General features: G+C 35.0%; 2 protein-coding genes across 3 annotated transcripts; one reads left to right on the top strand and one right to left on the bottom strand.

Annotated features, from left to right (window-relative positions):
* Window positions 1-3,311: 3,311 nt before the first annotated feature.
* LOC144554589 (uncharacterized) lies at window positions 3,312-5,171 on the bottom strand. 2 transcript variants are annotated; one of them, XM_078302899.1, is made up of 2 exons: window positions 3,790-5,171; window positions 3,312-3,505 (listed from the first exon to the last, which is right to left on the bottom strand). In XM_078302899.1, exons 1-2 carry the CDS (start codon window positions 4,805-4,807, stop codon window positions 3,462-3,464), a joined length of 1,062 nt encoding a protein of 353 aa, XP_078159025.1. In that variant the 5' UTR covers window positions 4,808-5,171; the 3' UTR covers window positions 3,312-3,461. The 2 variants fall into 2 exon arrangements, with proteins under 2 accessions (XP_078159025.1, XP_078159026.1); XM_078302900.1 differs by having other exon boundaries at window positions 3,312-3,490.
* A 4,593-nt stretch (window positions 5,172-9,764) lies between these two features.
* Window positions 9,765-17,632, top strand: EMB140 (EMBRYO DEFECTIVE 140). The gene is made up of 16 exons (XM_078302171.1): window positions 9,765-10,045; window positions 10,235-10,368; window positions 10,489-10,546; window positions 10,821-11,036; window positions 11,128-11,400; window positions 11,813-11,947; window positions 12,034-12,159; window positions 12,307-12,351; window positions 12,424-12,522; window positions 12,608-12,747; window positions 13,117-13,240; window positions 13,891-13,965; window positions 14,509-14,844; window positions 15,660-15,752; window positions 16,456-16,621; window positions 17,284-17,632. The coding sequence occupies exons 1-16, from the start codon at window positions 9,812-9,814 to the stop codon at window positions 17,493-17,495; spliced, it is 2,466 nt and encodes an 821-aa protein (XP_078158297.1). The 5' UTR covers window positions 9,765-9,811; the 3' UTR covers window positions 17,496-17,632.
* Window positions 17,633-22,805: the final 5,173 nt, after the last annotated feature.

Here is a 22,805-nt window from a genome sequence, read left to right as displayed (position 1 = left end):
AAATTTTGAATGGGACTTCTTAGGAAATTGGCATACGGATTTTTGTACCGAGTTCTAACAACAAAAAGGGGTATCTTGGTCTGGTTTGTCAGTTGTTTTCATAATTTTTTTGTTTCGTTTTAGAATTCTAGAACTGTGTGTAGAGGGAGCAATTTTGTAATTTCAAGAGCAAGATGGTTATGTTATGATCTCTGCTGAATTTCAATGAAAAGGGTTGTGCATAATGCTCTTGATTGTGAGAGCTTTTCTTAGTTTTTTTTTTTTTTGTTTATTTGCAGTTGTAGAGAGCTTGTTTTTACTTAGTTACTAGTTGTTTGTTATAGTTGTGTAACACATTTTTATTTATTTTAATTTTTATAATGTATAATTATCAAACAATTCAGAGATAAATCAAAGAACACAAAGACTCCCGAGAAAGCACCCTTCCCACCCAGATTTCATTAACATAGAGAAAATAGAAGAATTACAGAAGGCTCTCTTAGCCGTGTATTGTATATTATGATTAAGGAATAAAGATAGGTGCCTTTTAACATCTCAGCACATAGCTAAATCTAGAATATACAATCAGCACAATAATTTACTTCTAAATAATGCGGAGACAGAGAAGATTTCCAATTCTGAAGCAGCTGATCTTTTGTGGCAATTTCTACACTCCCCCTCAAGTTGATCCAAAGATATCATCGGAGGTTAACTTGTCGGTTATTTCTTGAAACTTCCCTTTTGACAGAGCTTTGGTGAACACATCGGCTAGTTGATCTTCACTGCGGATATAAGGAGTTTCTATGGTTCGATTCAGTACATTCTCACGGACATAGTGACAACTCACTTCAATGTGCTTTGTCCGTTCATGAAAGACTGGATTGGATGCTATATGAATAGCTGCTTGATTATCACAAAAAAGCTTGGTAGGGCTGTCAAGACTAGGACATCCCAACTCGTGAAGCAATAGGCGTAGCCACACGATTTCACTTGTAGCAGTTGCCATGGCTCGATATTCAGCTTCTGCACTTGACCTTGCAACCACTGGTTGTTTCTTACTTTGCCAGGTAACCAAGTTCCCTCCAATGAATGCACATAACCCGGATGTAGATCTTCTATCTAGCGGGTTCCCTGCCCAATCTGCGTCTGTATATACTGTCAAGGTGGTGTGCCCCTGGTTCTTCATAAGAATTCCTCTTCCTGGTGTTGACTTCAGATATCTCAGAATTTGATCAATAAGTTCCATGTGCCCTTTAGTTGGTCTCTGCATAAACTGACTAACAAAACTAACAGCATAAGAAATGTCAGGTCTAGTAATAGTAAGATAAATTAATTTTCCTACCAGACGTTGAAACCTACTGATGTCATTGAGCACTTCCTCATCTTTAACTACCTTGTTGTTGTAATCCATTGGAGTTGTAGCCGGTTTTGCGCTTAGTTTGCCTGTCTCTTTTAGTAAGTCTAGGATGTATTTCCTTTGACATAAGAATAATCCTTTGTGAGATCGGGCAATCTCAATACCGAGAAAATATCTTAACTTACCCAAATCTTTAATATCAAATTCCAATCTCAGATGCTCCTTGAGAGCATCTATCCCAATTTGGTCACTTCCTGTGATCACCAGGTCATCAACATAAATGAGGATAACAACTATACCTCTTTCTGTCACCTGAGTGAATAGAGAAGAATCTGCTGCACTTCTTTTGTAGCCAATTTTAAATAGAGCAGTACTCAGTCGACCATACCATGCTCTTGGAGACTGTTTTAGTCCGTAGATGGCCTTTTTTAGATGGCATACCATTTTGTTTCTTTGGGGTACATGTAAACCTGGGGGAATTTCCATGTAAACTTCTTCTTCTAAGTCACCCTGAAGAAATGCATTTTTTACGTCCATTTGGAATAATGGCCATTCATGAATAACAGCAACAGACATAAGAATACGCACAGTGTTCATTTTGGCTACTGGTGCAAAGGTCTCCTTGTAATCTAAACCATAGGTTTGAGTGTACCCTTTGGCAACCAATCTGGCTTTGTATCGTTCTATTGTTCCGTCACTATTAAATTTGATTTTGTAAATCCATCTACAACCGACTGATTTTTTCCCTTCAGGTAGTGGTACAATATCCCAGGTGTGATTTTTATTCATGGCATTTAATTCTTCTCTCATAGCTTTAACCCAAATTTCTGATTCGTTGGCCTCTTCAAAAGATGCAGGTTCAGCAGGTTTTTCAATTAGGGTTAAGAAGGTAAAGAAATCTCTTGAGATTTTATTATACCTTACTTGGTTTTCAATAGGATATTCTACAGAATATGTAATAAAATCATTTAACCTTGTTGACGGTTGACAGATTCTGGGGGACCTTCTCGGCAATTGAACTTGAACTTGATTGTGCCTTGAACTTGATTCGGCACCAGGTTGATTGTGCCTTGAACTTGATTCGACACCAGGTTGATTGTGCCTTGAGCTTGATTCGGCACCAGGTGGTTCATGCCGTGCAATCAGCTCTTCAGGATTCGGAAGTATGAATTCGCTATGCTCCCCCTGTTTGATATTATCAGATCCAAAAAACATTTTATGTTCATTAAATGTTACATCACGGGAGATAAAGGTCCTTCCTGTATCAGGTTCAAAACATGTATAACCCTTTTTTCCAGATGAGTATCCAACGAAAATACATTTGTGGGCTCTTGGATCCAATTTGTTTCCTTCTTGAGAATGTACATAACATACACATCCAAACACCTTTAAATGAGATATGTTAATTTTCCGATTGTACAGGATCTGTAGTGGGCTTTTAAATCCTAATACGCGACTTGGGAGTCGATTAATTAAGTAGCAACTGGTACGAATTGCAACAGCCCAATATTCTCTTGGCAAATTTGCAGAAAAAAGTAAAGCCCTGGTAACTTCTAGTAGGTGTCTGTTCTTTCTTTCTGCAACTCCGTTCTGCTGAGGTGTTCCTACACACGAAGTTTGATGAGAAATACCTTTACTCTGTAGGAATGTTTGCAAATCATTGTTGACATATTCTGTTCCGTTATCGGATCTGAGTACTTTAATTGTGGTGCCAAATTGATTTTTTACCATGTTGTAAAAATTTTTAAAAATTGTTGGTACTTCCTTTTTTGATTTTAAAAGGTACAACCAGGTGGCACGAGATTTGTCATCTATAAACGTGACAAAATATTTAAAACCTTCCTTAGAATCAACCGGGGCATTTCCCCAAGTATCCGAATGAATTAAATCAAACAAATTTTCTGCTTTATCAAGACGGTCCGAAAAAGGCAGTCTGTGCTGTTTTGCATAGTGACAAGAATCACAATCAACTGAATTTAAAGTAATGCCTAATAACTTTATTACATGATCAGAAGGATGCCCTAAACGGCTATGCCATAAATTAGGAAAAACAGAATGAGAGTTTATTGCGGCCATTGCAGATGGTATGGAATCCACCACATAAAGTCCTCCAGATAACTTGCCTTCACCAATCATCTTCCTCGAAACCCTGTCCTGAAACAGTACTTTCTGTGGAGTGAAAATGACATTACAATTCCAATTATTTGTGCATTTGCTAACAGATAGTAGATTAGACTTGAGATCCGGTACCACAATTGCATCTATTTCCCTTTTAAAGATGTTAAGTTTACCCTTGCCTTTTGTGGAGACTTTCTGTCCGTTTGCAACTAACACATGAGAATATGCACAATTGTTGTCAATTTGAACCAATCCGGTATCACTATATACCATATTATCAGAGGCCCCAGAGTCTATAACCAATTTAAACTGAGTATTGAGATTTAAAGAATTACCATTGGCTTTTACGGCATTGACTGTTTCCGGGCCAGATGTGATTCTCTGTGCGTGAAGAAGTGCTTGAACTTGTTGAGTCAAAAGGTTTAGTTTAGCCTCCATTGCCGAATCAGCACCTTTAGACTCTGTTTCTGTTGCACTGTTTCTGTTAGTCTCCATTGCCGAATTGTCATCAGCACAGAAGTTCACTTCGTGTGGTTTGGATTTGTTGGGTCGTAGGTGAGGGTGTAGCACCCAGCACCTTTCTCTTGAGTGCCCGTCTCGCCGGCAGTGATCACAGTAGAATTTAGAAGTCCCTTTTCCCTTTCCTTTGGACCAGCGATCTCTATCTTTTGAAACAACGTTAAGAGCTGAATTTTCAGTAGGTTCAGATATTACCTTGTGTTCTGTGGACATAACCCGGCTTCTATCTTCTTCGCTCTGAATGATGGAACACACCGTGTTAAAGGATGGTAGTTCGGGCCTTAAGAGGATAGAACGTCTCGCTTCTTCAAATTCAGAGCCTAGACTTGCTAGATACAGAAGAATTCGATCTTGTTCCTCTCTTTTGATGTAGTCATTGACTTCGGATGAGACCGGTCGGTATAACCGGAGTTCTTCCCATTGCTTTGTCATCTTGCCGAGATGCTCTGTGACAGATTGGTTAGGTTCCTTTTTGCACTTAGCTAGGTTCTGTTGCAATTCGAACACCCGAGAAACGTTGTTGGAGCGACCATACATCTCTTTGAGCTTGGTCCATAGGATTGCAGCGGTTTCGGAATAGGAGAAGATATCATAGATTTCAGGGTGCATGGAGTTGAATAGCCAATTCATGACCAGATGATCATTGGCTTGCCATTCGTTAATTTTGGTCTCATCTGCCGTTGGCTTGCTGGTTGTACCAGTAACGTGACCTATCTTGGATTTACCGCCAAGGGCGACGGTCACGGCTCTGGCCCAAGGTAAGTAGTTTTTTCCATTGAGAAGGATGTTGGTAAGAGGTGAATTTGTGGGATTTGAGTAAGAGTTTCCTGCCATCTTCAAGTATCTCGTACAGGTGGAAGAAAAAAAGGTTTAAGCTGTGGATTAGAGATAGGTTTTGATGGGAGATGGCTCTGATACCATATCAAACAATTCAGAGATAAATCAAAGAACACAAAGACTCCCGAGAAAGCACCCTTCCCACCCAGATTTCATTAACATAGAGAAAATAGAAGAATTACAGAAGGCTCTCTTAGCCGTGTATTGTATATTATGATTAAGGAATAAAGATAGGTGCCTTTTAACATCTCAGCACATAGCTAAATCTAGAATATACAATCAGCACAATAATTTACTTCTAAATAATGCGGAGACAGAGAAGATTTCCAATTCTGAAGCAGCTGATCTTTTGTGGCAATTTCTACAATAATCAACCAATTATTGTTAAAAAGATGAGTGATAAAATTCACCTCCTTATCTTATCTATACTATATGTAGAGTTGTATTTTCCGAAAACTGTTTATAAGTCATTAAATATTTTTATTAATGGGTATTATTAGACATTTTTCTGTTTCATGGTTAACTAAAGAGAGTTAATCCCGCTTGCCTAACAAAAGAACTACTTCCAATCCAAGTTTTCCTACTAGATTCCATTCAACATTGCCTCATTTATGTTATGAGTTTGGTTTTCTTTTAGTAAAATTATAGTTTCTTCTTTTCATAAGATTTGGCCGTACAGTAACATTGCTATACCCCACTAATGGATACGAATATCTTTCTAATAATGGAAGCTAGTAGGCAATTTTCTATATAAAAAAAAAGAGCATAATTATAGGGTTTAGGGTTTAGGGTTTCATTAGCATAACCGAACAGAAGTAATGTAAACACATAAATGAAAAGGAAACTAATTAAACGTGTGATAACAAATGATGAAACAAAGTACAAACAATCCATATACAACATGAAACACTAGTATAGAAAGCGCGACTATACACGGTTCAAATAGCTAACGACACATGGATCCACGATGTGTCAATGAGCGTCGTGTATGAATAGAAAGGTACATTGTACACGATTACTGAACCATGTATATATATAGTATTAACATACACTATTAATAGACTTAAACTGTGTCAGATCTAAAAAAAAAAACGTTGAATAAGGTGATTTCTAATTGGTCAAAGTAACTGTGTACAATAACAAGGATTATATACACTGATTCTACAAGGCATCTATGTATTTTTTTTTATTTTTGTAAACATACACAGCTTGTTATTTAAAACCATGTATGATTACTTTCTATTTTTTTTATACGATTTATAAATGGCTAGCATCCATTCCCATAAAAAATACAATTAATATTTTATATACATATATAATTCAATAAATTATATTCAACATCACAGCATACGTAAAACAACATTCAATATTTCAACCTTCAACATATATATACATCCTTAATTTAACATACATATACAACATAATTCAACATATTTGCAGAATTGTAAGTTAAAGATGAATAAGCCTTTAGGAGGAAAGAGAAATCCCAAAAAACAAGCTTGTTCACCCAAAATAAAAAAGTAAAAATTATAAAAATTAAATGTAAAAATAATAAAACCCAAAAACCTCTTGAGTGAGGCGTGGCGAAAGCAAGCAAAGGCGACAAGGCGTTAGTTGACAATTTATACCATGTTATGAAACGTCCGCACTTTGTTCATAGTGCCCACTTCTGATTTTGCTTTCGACTGAGGTGATCAAGAATTGCTATTAGTTTCATGAGCTACTCCATTCTCATAGTTCTTTTCTATCATTATTGGCGAAGTATTCAACATTATAAGTTAATGAGACATGCAAAAAGAACTACCAAAACACTAACTATTCAAATCAAACGGATGATTTAAGTACGAAGCACTTCCTTTGTAACACAATTTACCTTTAGTCAAACCTGCACGATATTTAAGAACTTGTTACATCCAAAACAAAGTTTCACTCATCAAAAGATACATGCAAAAAGGTGGAGCAAAACTCTTACTTAATAATTAAACAACCTTTTCAGGTGAGTTAATTTGAAGTAACTTACTCCACATTTTCAGGAGGAGGAGAATTAACTTACTATACACTTACTCCACCTATAAAATCCACTATCATATAGGTCGATATTCATTTTTCAATATCTTACTCATCTAAACAGATTAATTTAAATCATGACTTAAACTATCAAACAAGATGTGAAATATAAAGAGCAGATGAAGTAATTTAATATTTGTTAACTTTACTCCGTAACCAATTAAACATGACTTATGTCTTCAATTCTAACTCTATCCATCATCTTCACTCTCTGTACCAAGGGATGGGGAATTCGTCTATTAATTATTATAAAATTAAATCGCATTGTTAAAAATTATTCGAGTGATCGATCAGATTATGGTAATATGTATATTATGAATCAACTTGTACTATGAATCTATATCTCTACTTCTAAAGTTTAAACATGTAATATTAACGGCCATTTAACATGATCTTCATATATATGAAAATGTATTCGCAGATCAAATTTTTTTATTTGATTAGAATTTTTTTTTCTTTTTAATCAATTGATTTTCTTCCTATAAAAAAAATAGTAAAGAGTTTCTGAAAGATTGTAAAATTTGATCAGTAATTATATTTTCAGATAAAAATTATGTTGAACAATTTAAATTGACTATTTGCATTTTAAAAATAAAGATATGAGTCTATAATAGTGGCTGTTGTGTAATATCCATATTATTAGAACCCATATACTTTGATTTTTACCAACAAATATTCATCAATTAATGCGTAAAATACATCCAAATTTAATGTATGAAACTAGTTATCTACCCTGTGATGATTTATTGAAATTTTTATATTACATTCTATAAAATTATCTCAATTTACAAAATAAATCTGAAATTTAAAATATAATTTTGTTTAGTAAATTACCGTGATTTAAGAAAATGAACAACGCAACGGGCATCAAAAGCAACTGGCAGTGATGGAAAAAAATTCAGTAGAAATTAATAGAAAAGAAGAGAGAGAAACAGAAAGAGTTTAGAACACACCGGTCCTAAATCTTTTCTTATTTTTTTAAGCAGGGATAGAAAAATTTGAGTTTAGATTAATTGGTAATTTTCTTACCGTTGTACTGTAAGAAACTATGTTGTTTCTTTACATACATAAGAGAGGAAAAACCAATATAATATTTAATTAAAATATTGATGTTGTTTGTATCGGTCTGAATTATATTGATCAAAAATTGAATTAGAATTATACCGATCAATATAATATTTAATTAATATTCTAAGAAGGAGAGTAGAGACGAGACATAGAGGGTTGCTAAAACCCGAATGGGTAGTACTCGTTTTGCCCGGCCCGTATCCGTTACCCAAGGTATTCGTACCCGTGCCCGGGTATAGGCAGGTAAACAGGTACACGGGTACGGGTTTGAGACGGATCGGACACTATAATTTTGGAAAAAAAACCATCCAACCCGTACCCGTCTTACCCGTACCTGAAATCCGCCTACCCGCACCCGTTGTACCCGTACCCGCACCCATTTACCCAAACAACTTTACCCGTTTACCCTTTACCTGTTTTTTTTTAAATTCAAAATTCAAAATTATTTTGCTGCCGGAAAAAAAACGGAAAAAAAAAACAGAAAAAAAAGTTTAAAAAAATGGAAAAAAAAACAGAAAAAAAAGTAAAAAAAAAAAACCGAAAAAAAACATAAAAACAAAAAACAGAAAAAACAGTATTAAAAACTAAAAAAAACTAAAAAAAAAAGAAAAAAAATATCCGTACCCTACCCGAGATACCCGTTACCTGTACCCGTACCCGTTACCCGAGACGGGCACGGGATTGAAACAGGTAGGGTATATTTTTTTTTTAAATTACCCGACCTACCCATACCCGTTCTACCCGACTACCCGTCTTATCCGTACTCGCCCTACCCGTTACCCGTCCCGAAATTACCCGAGGTACCCGTACCCTACCCGAGAGCAATCCACTAACGAGACCCAAAAAAAATACCTAGGATCGGTAGTAGCTATATCGTTTCAAAATTTGAGATTTTTAAAATCAGTACAATTCATACCAATCTTACTATTAATAAAAATGCAATTGTACTCTTTATATTACTCTCTCTTCTTTTTTATCAATTTGTACTTATAAAAAATTTTCGGTGTACAATTGACAGCCCGTTTTTTTTTTCCTACCACCCTCAAAAATTAGAATTAAATGAATACCACCCGAATAATCAGATTTCAGATTCCGCCACGTTCGCACCGTGGATCTGCGAATGGATCACCAACCCGTTCGCGAAATGGATCTGCTGACTGACCCGCTCGCGTGACCCGTTCGCACCGTGGATCTGCGCACCGACCCGTGGATCTGTGCACTGACACGCTCGCTTTGACCCGCTCGTGTCATGACCCGCTCGAGTGACCCGTTCGCACTGTGGATCTGCGCACCGACCCGTTCGCACCGTGGATCTGCGGACGGGTCCCGTCCGCAGATCCACGGTGCGAACGTGGCGGAATCTGAATTCCGATTTTTCGGATGGTATTTATTTAATTCTGATATTTGAGAGTGGTAGGAAAAAAAAACGGATTGATAGCTTCTGTCGAGCTTTCAAAAAAAAAAAAAAATTCCGGTGTCACTCCAGTAACTCAAATTTGGAGTTTAGATCAAGACCGTCTGATCTGTCTTGGCACGGATATTAAGGAGGTCCCTTGCATTCTATCCAGGCTGGATATTACCAATTCTGATCGGACGGTCCAGCTTCAATCTCAAATTGTGAGTTACCTCAGAGGTGTCGAACTGTCTGTTCCCCTAAAGTATCCCATTTTTTTACTTTAGTTCTTGACCGTCCGATTCGAATCCCACACAATCCGATCCGAGGTGGAGCGCACGGGCCCCTTTAATCGGACGGTCCGATCTAAACTAAAAAATTGGGTTACCTTAGGAGATCGGAACTCACTTGCCTCAAGGTTTTTGCGTAAAATTCGATTTCCAACGGAGTGAGACGGGCGAAAGAGAGCTCTAATGGCGAGTGAAGAAGAAAACCTCTCTAAAACCCTAGAAACCCTAGAGGAATCCGATCACGATGAGGAGATGCCGACTGCCTCGGAAACCCTAGCCACCGCTACCGCTACCGCCTCATCCTCCGACGACTCTGGTTCGGAGGAAGAAGCCGATGAAGGGGCTGATGAGCTCCGCATCCAAGCCCTCGAACAAGCTTTGCGCAACCAACCCCTGGACTATGATTCCCATCTCCAGGTATGGTAAATTTTCTTCTGATGTTAGATTCTCAAGTGCTATATTATACATTTACTTTATCACAGAATCAGCTAATCCAGTAAATAATCTCTTAATTCTTACAAAATAGCTTTGTTCCTGCTATCTGGTACGAACAATTTGCAATTTAACCTTGACTTCTGATACATTGTATTTTTTTTTTTTTGGTAGTATGTAAACTGCTTGAGGAAATCAGGAGAGATTGAGAAGCTGAGAAATGCTAGAGAAGAGATGAATAGGCTATTCCCTCTCAGTCCTAAACTTTGGCAGGATTGGATTGGTGATGAAATCTCTTTGAATCAAGGGTAATTTTGGATTTTCCTTATCGACCTTAACTGTTGCTTGTGTGCCGGTATTCTTTCGGCTTATTTAATTATGTTTTCAGTTCCACTCTGATATAACTTCTCCTTTTCCTTAATGACTAGCGCTGAAGCATTTGCTGAGATTGAGAAACTTTATGAACGAGCTGTGCAGGAATATTTGGTATATCCTTTGTTACCTTATAAAATAAAATTCTGAATTTATGACAGTTTCTTTGCGAAACGAGAAATATTATTTGTGCTAATACTGGTTTATGCATTATGATTACTTACGAAGGTTCATTTCTCAAAACTGACTTAAATAAATAGTAGTCGGTATGATAGTGATTACACACTAGGAGCAAATGAAAAGTTTCCTTGGGCATATATGCAAAAGCTTCTCATAAGTCATGTTACTATTTATGGATTCTTATCTTGCTATAATTTTTTGTGATCAGTCAGTTCTACTATGGTGCGACTACATAAACTTTGTGCAAGAGCGTGATGAGTCAGTGTTGCAGTGTTCACCTAGTGGTGTCAGTAAAATGCGTGAATTGCTCGAGCGGGCAATTACTGTGGCTGGTTTTCATGTAACTGAGGGGAATAAAGTATGGGAGGCCTATAGAGAGTATGAACAAGCTCTTCTTCTTACTATTGATGAAGAAAACACTGAGGTTCGCTAACCTGATACATTTTTTTCCTAAAAATTTTGGTTTCCTTTTTCAAAATAAAATATTATTTTTCCAACTTTTTTTTGTCTATCAGGAAAAAGCGAAACAAAACCAGCGGATACGCAGTTTGTTCCACCGCCAGCTGGCGGTACCTTTAACAAATATCAAGGCAACTTTGATGGATTACAAAGCTTGGGAGGCTGATCAAGGGAACAGCAATGATATGGATAATGAGTTGGATGGGGTTCCTCCTAATATTGCATTGAACTACCAAAAAGCTTCTGCAGCTTACAATGCGAGGAAACAGTATGAGGATCAACTGTCAAGCCCGGTACTAAATGAGGCTGATAAACTACAGCATTTCATGGTACTTCATACAATTTCAGCTTATTGTTTTATAATATTGCTTTTGTAGAATTTGCATGCACAGTTCCAATTATGATACGTGATCTTGGTTTGAAAGTAGTTAAGTCTATCTGATCAATATAGTCATCTCCTTATCTGTCCAGTGCAGTTTAAGAAAGAAAACGTTTGGACATATATGCCCTTTTGGATTGAAATGTCTTGCTTGTCAAACAGATGTTCTTCAAATAGACCTTAGAAAGAAATTAGTTCAACAATTTTTTTTTTTGTGTGTGTGTGAAATATCATAGCAAGCGACAAAATGCTTTGTCATATAACATGGAACCAAGATTTAGTTCCTTAAAATTTTTTTCTTACTATAGATTACATTTAAATACCATAATTAGTGATTGAATGTCATCAATTTGTTGGAACAGAATTATATTAAATTTGAGGAATCTAGTGGTGATCCTGCGCGAGTGCAGATCCTTTATGAGAGGGCGATTTCGGAATTTGCAGTTTCAAGGGACTTGTGGCTTGCATACACAAACTACCTTGACAGAACACTGAAGGTTTAAACATCTTTCTTTCTAATACTTGTACTGCCAATTCATTTGACTTAATTGAAAGAACCTCTTACACCTCTCTCTTTCTTTAGGTGGCATCAATTTTGAAGAGTGTGTACTACAGAGCAACAAGAAACTGTCCCTGGATCAGTGAATTGTGGGTCCGCTACTTGCTTTCCTTGGAGCGGACAAACTCATCTGAGGAGGAGATTAAAAGTGTATGTTTAATTTGATAATCATTTTTTTTCCTATGATAATGGACCTGTGGGGTCTGTTTGTAATCTAACAAATACTAATATCACTGTTTTCTATATTTCCTTTTGAGATATTTTGTTCTTGAAAATAATACACATTTCCTTTTCCAGGTGTTTGAGCAGTCTCTTCAATGTGCCTTTCAGACAGCAAAAGAGGTAGGACAACAAAATAGCAATGATCTGGCACTACAATTTGCTGATTTGTCTATTTTCTTTTAACTTTTGTAGTATTTGGACCTTTATCTGGCACGAATTGATGGTTTAAGGAGGAGGTTCTCAATGGATCAGAGGGATTTTGACTTTCAACTTATACGCCAAACATTCATGGTTAGATATCTCTAGCAATTTGCTGGACCTTCCAAACTTTTCATGGACTTTGAGCAATAATGTGACATGGAATATTTTTTTCTAGGATGCATCAGATTCATTGTCAGCGCAAATATTACCAGAAGAATTGCTGAGCTTGCACAAATATTGGGCAAAACTAGAGATAAATCTTTGTAAAGACATAATTGCAGCTCGTGGAGTTTGGGACAACCTAATTAAAAAAAGGTATAAAACTCCACAATTCTGTACTTATTACTTCTATGCAAATTACATCCAAAATTGTACCTTATTTGTTAATAGACCCAACATTGCTTAAGACTTGTAAACAACACCCAATTGGGCAATATTTCAAAACCCTACTTATTTATCCTTGAGACAAAATTGGGCCAAAAATCAAGGAAACAAATTTGGTTGTTGGTTACGGTTTGTATAAACTTCTTGTAAGTGTTTCCTGAGATGGGGTTGCATAGTTTGTTCTATATGAGAAATGTGAAAAGTTTCTTTCAAATACAGAAAAACTTTAGTTGCAAGTTTCAAATCACTCTTCTTATGTGCATTTTTCACAATAATTCATTTGAATTGACTTTTTGTTAGTGGGTCCACACTGGAATCGTATGAAGGGTACATAGCCATGGAGGTAGCAATGGGTAATTTAAATGAGGCCAGAGCAATTTACAAGAGGTGCTATGCCAAAAGGTTTGTCGGCACTGGATCTGAGGTAAATTCATGCTCTATTTGTCAGGAAGTGTGTTCTCTTTCTTCCTGGAATGCTTCTTAGGCGGGGTGAACACTACTTTTTATAAGCTCAACATTGCTCCTATATTTACTCTTGTAACATATGGGATAAGGAGCCACCAATTCAGATTCCAGACCAGATAATCATATTTGCTTTTTTTTTTAGATGGACACTTCCTGCCAATACGTAACTAGTGGCCACTGGTCAATATTCCTTTGTGTGCATGAGACCCTTGAACTGGGGTAAATGTGGCCACTAACAAAGTTTAACTCTCTTCTATATTCTATGACTTCCATCTTTTGTATTAAAAAAAATCATTTTTGACCATCACGTTGCCAGAATGGTACTCAAATAAAAAACATTTAAAATACCCTCTTTTTCACTCCGGATGGGTTTGATTTCTAGCCTACCCCAACTTGTTTGGGACTAAAGGCTTGGTTGTTGTTGTAAAATACCCTCTTTTTCATTTGAGTCTAAATTTTCAATATTTAGATGTTAAATAATATTGTGTACAAAAATAATAAAAAAATATATACATGTATAATGTATCATATCCTTACATCTTGAGAAATACTGTATCGCCATATCCATATCCTGTGCAATATTTCATGTAAATAAATGTAACTATGCAGGATATATGTCATTCTTGGATAAAATTTGAACGAGAGCATGGGACTTTAGAAGATTATGATGTTGCTTTAAGAAAGGTATTTGTTTCAACATTTTGTATTTTCCTCTTTAGTTGTATGCCTTAATTTGTATTACTTGGTAGAATACAATCCTCTGTAAATTTCAATCTAAAGGTGACTGTTATTTAAGAAAAAAAATAACTGTTATAAAGGGGTTTTATTTTTACCCCTGTAAAATGTTGAAATAGTGTATACCATGCATAACAGTAAATAATATACGCAACAAAAGAAAGAAATTGGCCAAAACTCCCATTTGGTCCAAAAGATGTCCAAGTTATAAGTGGTTCCACTGTTATTGGTACACATGAAAAAAGGATAAGAGTTATTTGATATCTTTTAAGGAAATTGGAAGAGGGGAGTCTGTGACATTAATATGATACATGCCTTATGTGGCTTCTCATCTTGCAAGGATATACATAATGTGATCTTTCAACAGTCACTGGTAGAATTGAATGAGCAACTTTGTACTTTTGATGATTCTATATAGCATGCATGAATATTTTTTTTGTTTTTTAAGCTTTTGTCCTCTAATATATTTAGCAATTTATTATAATTGAAAAGGTAACCACACGGCTTAATGAGGTAATGCTGTTCAAGGCACAGCAAGAGTCTAAGGGTAAAATAGACCATTCTTCAGTTTCAGTAAAGGAAACCACCAGTTCTCCTCTCAAGAGAAAACCAGAACAAAAATCTAGTGCGAAGGCACAACCTCCTGCTAAGAAAAGAAGACAAAACACACAAAAAATTGAGGAGAAGCCCCAGCCTGATCATGGCCGAATAGAAGTAGATAGCAAAGAACAACTTGAAAAAGAACAGGAAGGGAAAGAAATTGAGAAACCAAAACCTGAGTTCTACAATGACCAGTGCACAGCATTTGTTTCTAGCCTAAATCTTCGGGTAAGTGTCTATGTGTAATACATCCTTGTGAAAATCTGTTTTGTCATTATACTTTCTAGGTTAGATACATGCACAAAATAAATATATACCAGCTTGTCAACTGAACTTGACAACTCAACGAAATATATAGAAATTTAATTATGTGTGGACACATTTATGTGTCCTTGTAACACTAGTAACAAGCTTAAACGGTACAGTATCAAAACTAGTATGGTAATGCAGCTTAAGTCATTAGGGTAGATATTTAATGTTTCATACTTTCATATTCATTAAGAATTGGCAAACCCATACCTGTTGAGGATCCTACCCATACCTATTATGGTCATCAGGTATTTTGTACTTAAAACTTAGAAAAATTAATTATGTGTGATGGTACTTTGTTATACAGTACAATGTAACATTTTATAGTCTATTGTTATTAAAGTTGGATTACCCTAAGTGCTTGGGTATTTAACAACTTCACCCATTACCTCATATGACATTGTACCATAATTAGTGAAAAGTAGGGCCCTACGATTTATAATGAATGGAGGATCGATCTGATTTACAATTCGCTGGGCCTTGAATGTGAATTTGGTCTGTTCGTTTAGAATTTTATGGCCTGATTTAGAATATTAGGGTCCTACTTTTCTTATGAAAAATAGGGAATACCAACTCTTAACTACAACTGCTATGTTACCAATAGAATAGCACATATTGTTTTGTCTTTGTTTTGCTTGGCCATTATCCACTGGCCAGTTGTTTTGACTATGTTTTATTTCTTTCTGACAGAAATAAATGAAATTAGGTAAATCTTATTTGTTTTAATAATGCAGACTAATGAGGAAGACTTAAAGTCTTTCTTTAGCGATTGTGGGGGTGCTACAGCTGTTCGATTGGTCAGAGACAAAGTCACAGGAAAATCTCGGGTTAGCTCTCTTTCTCTCTCTCTCTCAGTTAGTCCCTGTGTGTGGTCATTTGTATTGGATCATTTGAACTTCAATTGGTTGAAGTTTTACTTTTACCTACCTTTAAAGGATGAACAAAACATTTTCAAATGGCACTAAATTTCGCATACAACCTATCAAAAGGATGGGTAACAATTGATCACCTTGTATCGTAAAAGAGATTGGTTGTCAGTTCGTAGTATATTTCTTTTCAACCCTTTGATTCTGCATTTAGTTGCATTTTATGTAAATGTTATATTGGGTGGATTGTAAATTTTACCCAGAATTATATAATGTTCCTCTAAATCTGTTTGCTATCAAGTTTTGATAGTGGACAATAAGGTGAATTTTTGTACCTCCATTGTCATAGAGAATTTTCTCCCTCTCCCTCTCTCTCTCTCTCTCTCTCTCTCTCTCTCTCTCACACACACACACACACACACAGACACTCACACAACTTTATAATTTATTATATTATAAAAAGCAAATTTAGTGACTAGTATGGTCCTGGTCCTGGTCGTGCCATTGTCAGATGAAATAAGAAAATTCCATGTAAATATTTACTAAATACCGCTAAAAACAAATTGAAATTATCCGATATCACTTGCCCAAATATGTTGATACTGGTACATAAAAGATTCACGGGCATTAAGAAATTCTTATTGATGTGGTGCAATAAATGTAGGGGTTTGCATATGTGGATTTCTCTGATGATCAACACCTCCAAGCTGCAATTGCAAAAAACAAAAGCTCACTTCATGGAGCCAAACTGAGCATTGCTCGTTCTAACCCTTCCCGAAGCAAAAATTCTCATTCTGGTACTGCTGGTTCTTCCAGGGGCCGTGGTACAGGTATGCATATCTTCTCTCATTTCTCCATATTTTTTTTTCTATTTGATAATTAGTGAGGCTATGGTACTATGCATAGCGCCGATTGGTCCGTACTATGGTCAATATCTCTGTTTTCAAAGTCCAACAATCGATGTGAACCGTTCAACATGATCTCTATATGAAAATGTACTTGTAAATCAAAAGTAGTGATATTTTGTAACTATAAAAAAAAATAGTAAAAAAATTCTAAAAATTGTAAAATTTAGTCTGCCATTACATTTTCATATGGAGATCATGTTGAAAGGTTCAGATCGACTGTTTGGACATTGAAAATGGAGATTATGATCCATAGTATGGGCCAATTTGCGCTATGCGTAGTACCATAGTCTCACTCTTTTATAATTATGTGCTGTGTTTCCTCTATAAAATTCATGTGCGACATATCTTCCAAAGTTGGTTCTTTTATCCAATTTGGCATTTCATTTTTGACCAATTTTCCCAAGAGAATGCAATAATGGTGTTGTACTGGTCATGATCTGTACTTACAAGTTAGGGACACCATTTCTTTTGGTTCACCTCTTGTTACTTCCCATAGGGTTTTGATGTTTGTGTACTATGTAGTAATGGTATATGTACTATATAAACATAGGTGTTTTAACTGTGTGCTTGGTGCCTCTTTGCAGGTAGAAGATTCCCGCCTAGAAATGAAAGTAAGTCAGCAGAGGAAGAGAGAAACCCTAGCAAAGAGAAAGAAAAGGTTACATTTGCAGCACCACGATCGGTGATGAAGCCCCTAGGGTGGAATAAGAAGGATGACAAAGGAAAAGACGAAGCGGGTGGTGGTGAACAGCTCAAGTCGAATGAAGCGTTCAGAAATCTCTTTTTGAAGAAATAATAATTTTCAGCGAATTTGGAAAATAGATTTCTGAGATGTGATCAGGTGGTGATCTTTTTTTAGTACTTGTCGGATCCCACTTCTTTGTTTCGTTTTGGTTTATCTTTGATAAATGATAACCTTAGTTTTTGTTGGTACATTATGATTATATATTTAATTTTGTCGTGGTCCTTTTTGCTACTACTTTCCAGGACAGTGAGAGTGCTATGAAGCATAGAGACTGTACCAGTACTCGAAGCATATGCAGATTCCTACTTAAAAATTAGGAGATTTTGATTGATAATGAACAAGTAGAGGTACCTATGATTAAAAATGTTATAATAATGTATAGAAAGAACATTTGGTTAAGAAAATTCGCAAGTCGCGTAAATCTTAGTTTCCACTCAATTCTACCATACATCATCAAATTATTAGGAAAGTACAAAAAGATTGGTTCAAATGTATGAAACAAGCTGTGATTTGTCTATAAAACTTCCAAATTCAACAAAATTTCCACCAAATTTTGGATCTCCTTGTTTCTTGTGTCAAACTCCAGATCAATGGCCTCATCTAAATTTTCAATTTGGAAGTTTACCCGGTGCACATTATCCTTGGAAACATCAATTCTCTTCATGACATCACCTAGTTCCAATTTAGTTGCATTTGATTGTTCTTTCAACTCATCCTCTTCTTCTAAGAAGTCATACCGGTTTCCCTCCAATTTTTCTAACTCTTCTTCTGCTTCGGCTAGCTCAAATTTGATCTTTTCAATTTTATCCAATTGATCTAGAATTTTTATATCATGCAATTGACGCCGCCTTATCACTCTCTCGAGCTTACTCTCATGCATTTCTAATTCCCTCTTGTATTGTTTTGCTCTCTCTTTGTATTGTTCATAGGATTCATTAAGAGAGATTAGTTCATTGGTCAGGCTTGAAACTTTTTCTCTCTTTACTGTTTCTATATCCAAGTTTTGGTTCCTTATTTCATTTGCAAGCTCCTTTAGCATGGGAACCAGACCTGAAATTGAAACTTCAATTCCTTGCAAAATTTGTTGTAGCTCTTCACTGCTTTCTTCGAGTATAGCGGCTGTTGTTATGGAACCGGGGTTTTCTCTCAATGCATGTTGGATATCTTCTATGATTGCTTTCACATAGTTCCACTTCCGTGCAAGTTTCCTCTGTTCATTCGTTGATATGGAGTTGTTTAGGTCAAGAGATAGTATTGTTTTCTTTCTCGGTGGAAGATATGCAGATTGCGGTTTTCGTATCTTGCTTGTTGGGTTTTCTGGTGCATTTTTACTTGGAGAAACCACTTCTCCCCCTATATGAGAAAGTTTCAATGAAGTGATATGCTGTTAGGATACCATTATGAGCAAACAAAAAAAAAATGAAATGGTATGTATTTGTAAATAGACCTTATCACTATTTATACCATGTTCGGTTTCCATGCAGTTCCAAATTTTAATAAGCTACATATATTAAAAAACCAACAATTTTGATATGCAAATCACTACCCATATGATCATACCATGTACAAATTCTTCTGATGGTTCTCTTGATTGCCCGTCTAAAGCAACCTCTTTTGATTTGCTTGCATCTCCATTTGCTGCAAATGCCTTCACTGCTTCCAACTCCTTTACTTCCAGTTGAGGCACCTTAGTAATCATAACCCCACTTCCAGTTCTTTGCACTGTTGTGGGAACATTTATGATGTAACAAACATAGTTTAGTAGTAATTTCTATGTAATTGATCTGGTAACTAAACCACAAGTATCCAGCAATCTATTATAGAATTCTAAGTTGAAACCAGAAAGATTCAATTATGTATTCAAAAGGATTAGATTGAACTTTTTTCTTACCAATTGGGGTTGTTAGATCATCATCTGGAGTACAAAATGGTACTGAATAGTTTGACTTTAGGGATTTCATTTTGTTCACAAATCTTGCTACACCAACAATCTTCATAAATAGTTCTCTGTTCCATTTCTCTTGTGTCTCTCCTAAAAAATCATAATTAAAATTTAGAAAGGTTTGATTGAGATTACTGATTAATTACTTTTTTTCAGTTTTTCTTAATTACAATACATGGCTTTTATTTTCCGGAACGAACATTCAGATTCAACTTATATTAACTATAAATGGCTTCTAAAAAAATTAAATCAATGAAGAAATTCTAGTTATTTTCCATATAATCATTTACCTAATCTAGGAGTCATAAGAGGTGTGGGTTCCTTCAAAGCTTCTAAGATTTCTTCCTCAGAGCTTGGGCTTGGTAGATCTAACATGGTGCATGGTGCATTGGTTTGATTTGAACCATCTGCATTTCTACCTGTTTTAATTCTTAGTCCCAAATAGGACTTCATTTCTTCACGCTTTTCTCTTGCTTCCTTCATCTCCTTTTGTTGATCTGTGCAAAAAAAATTTACCAATAACCCTGTGTCCATTTTACAAGCATTTATTTAAGAAATATTATTAGTCAACTGATATTCAGGTCAAATTAAGAAAGAGAAATTGTGATCAAATATCTCTAAACTGAGTTTTGAAATGAAATGTACTGTAAGTTTTTTTTTATAATTATGAACAAATAATTCACCTTCACAGTTTTCCATTTTTGGAGAATTTGCTTTTGTATGACTTGAAAAGCTGGTTTCGACTGAAGTGTTACGGGTGGAACTCGCAGTAACGCGTTTAATTATAATCTATCATGGATCATGATGATAAACCTAGCTACAAAAGATACATCAAAGAAAACATCCACAAATTAATTAACTAAGAAAACCATTTTTAAATTTAATTTCTACAGTTGACAAAGAAGTACATAATGTTGTTTCAAATGAACATTTGTTTTTCTTTCACATAACTAGACTGTTGCAAATGCTGTTAATTTAGACATGACACATTTAATCAGAAAAATAATATACATTAGCTATAGAACAACAAAACAAATAACCTATGGAATGGCAATGAAGAGAGAAAAAAAGTGAGAGAGACCTCAATTGAGATTAAACATAGCAGATCATGAAGGTATCCAATTGGCCATGCTCTTCACATTTTTCCTTCAAAATTTGATCTGGGATTTAAAACTTTTGTAGGAGAAAAAGGGTTTTGACGTGCAAATTTGTATGGTCTTGAGCCTGAACAAACGTGCACACCAGAAACCAACATAGACCAAAACTACGTGCTAGGTCCGGCCTGACAAAAATATTGTTTGAAGAGAATTAAAATTATGAAGAAGTCTTCATTATTTTTTTAATTATTGATAGTATTTGTATATGTATTATGTTTTGATCTTTTGAAATTAATATTATTTATTTCTGTTCAATCAAACAAATTATAATTTACTTTTAAGAACACTCCAAACTAATCATAACCTCAAAGCCAAATTAACCATCATCCTATTATTTAAATTTTAAATATACATACCCATTGCATGCAGAAGAAAATAAATATTGACAAATAATGTATAAAAAAAGAGAAATAAAAACAGACAAGTGAGATCAAACAGATAAATTTCATTAAACGACTAAACAAAAGTTTGTTGTCTCAGACTCAATACATAAATTAATGCATCCGACTCGATAAAAAAACCTCAACAAACGAATTGAAACAATAATTACATGCAAGAAGGTAAGAAACCTACAATAAACCACACACACAAGTCAACAACTACTACACTTTAATTAACCAATTGTGTTGCAAGCTCATGCTGTTGAGGATGGCGCTCTTTAGACAATGAGATGTCTAGCATCTGTTGTCTAAAGCTTGTAATTTATTGATTTCACTTTTGATGCTCTACAGGTTTTGATCTCAAACTTAATTTGTACTTAAATTAACGTGTAGTACTTGTATAATTCTGATAAATGGTCAATTTTTGTTTCCTCCAACATCTTATTCGCAGAATTTTTTGGTTCAAATTAATATTGTATATTGTATTTTGTTTAGATTTTTCTGTAATTATTGTTCAAATAAAAGTAATCAATGCTTAGCTACTTGTAAGTTTTATAGTTTGGATGTTCTTATCATCATAAGTTTGCTTCTTACCTAAATTTTCTCATATCAAATAGATGATCTCAAACCAACAAAAATATGACAATTTCATTTTAGAGGGGTTTTTTTTGTTGTTGTTGGAATTACCTATGGTAAGTGGTGAAGTCGACCCAGTAATTAATATTGATTCTGATAGAGGATGAATTTTTGTTTCCTCCAACATCTTATCCGCAGAATTTTTTTGGTTCAAATTAATATTGTATTATTGTATTTTGTTTAGCATTTTATGTAATTATTGTTCAAATAAAAGTAATTATCAATGCGTAGCTTCTTGTAAGTTTTATAGTTTAGATGGTGTATTCTTATCATCATAAGTTTGCTTCTTACCTAAATTTTCTCATATCAAATAGATGATCTCAAACCAACAAAAAAAAAAAATAGATCGATTCGGTTTCTCCAATTAAATAGATCGATTCGGTTTATTTTTAAAAACTAGTTTAATTATTCAATTCAGTTCGGTTGAGAAATTTTAAAACCAATTAAACCGAACCAACTAAAATTCTAAAACTGTCTCACGTGCTAATTAACCAAACATTACAAAAAAAAAAATCAAACATTACGACATTATGTATATTGTTTGGTTCGGTTTCAAACCAGTTAGATCAAACCAAAAAAAAAAAAAAAAGTCCATCATAAAAAATTCAAAAAATTCAAAAAATTAACAAAAAAATGTTTATATTTATGATTAGTCTTGTTCGATTCAGTTTCAATTTGGTTGTATTTTTGAAAACCGAATAAAATATTAGTTTGTTTTAATTCAGATTTAACCAAACCGAATCGATGGACACGCCTATATGAGATCGGATCTCCTAAAGTAATTCAATTTGTTAGTTTAGATCTAGACCATCAGATTCGAATTGGGCTGTCAGATTAAAAGGGTCCTTTGTGCTCTCGGACCGGATTCGAATCGGACGGTGCAGATCTAAACCCAAAAAATTGGGTTACTTTAGGGATCCGGAACCCCTATGTATATCGTTAACCTTTCAACTCTAATATTGAACTGCGGAAGAAATGATATCAGGATTTTATTGGGCTTCCATTTTAGTTTTATTTGGGCCGGAGAAATCGGTCAAAACTACATATACCACCAGACTCACAAATTGATTATATATCATGAGGAGGGATCGAGTTACAACAAAGTATTTTCTACATTTTCAAATTAAGTCCAAATCGTCGATCCAAACCGTTAGATGTGATCTCTACTATAAAATGTGTTTGGAGACCAAATTTTACATTTTTTGGAATTTTTTTACTATTTATTAAGATGGGTACAAAAACTAGT

The sequence above is a fragment of the Carex rostrata genome, chromosome 5, assembly GCF_964058835.1.
Source record: "Carex rostrata chromosome 5, lpCarRost1.2, whole genome shotgun sequence".
Lineage (NCBI taxonomy): Eukaryota > Viridiplantae > Streptophyta > Magnoliopsida > Poales > Cyperaceae > Carex > Carex rostrata.
Note: the sequence above shows the minus strand (reverse complement) of the source record. Positions and strands in the feature narration are given on the sequence as shown.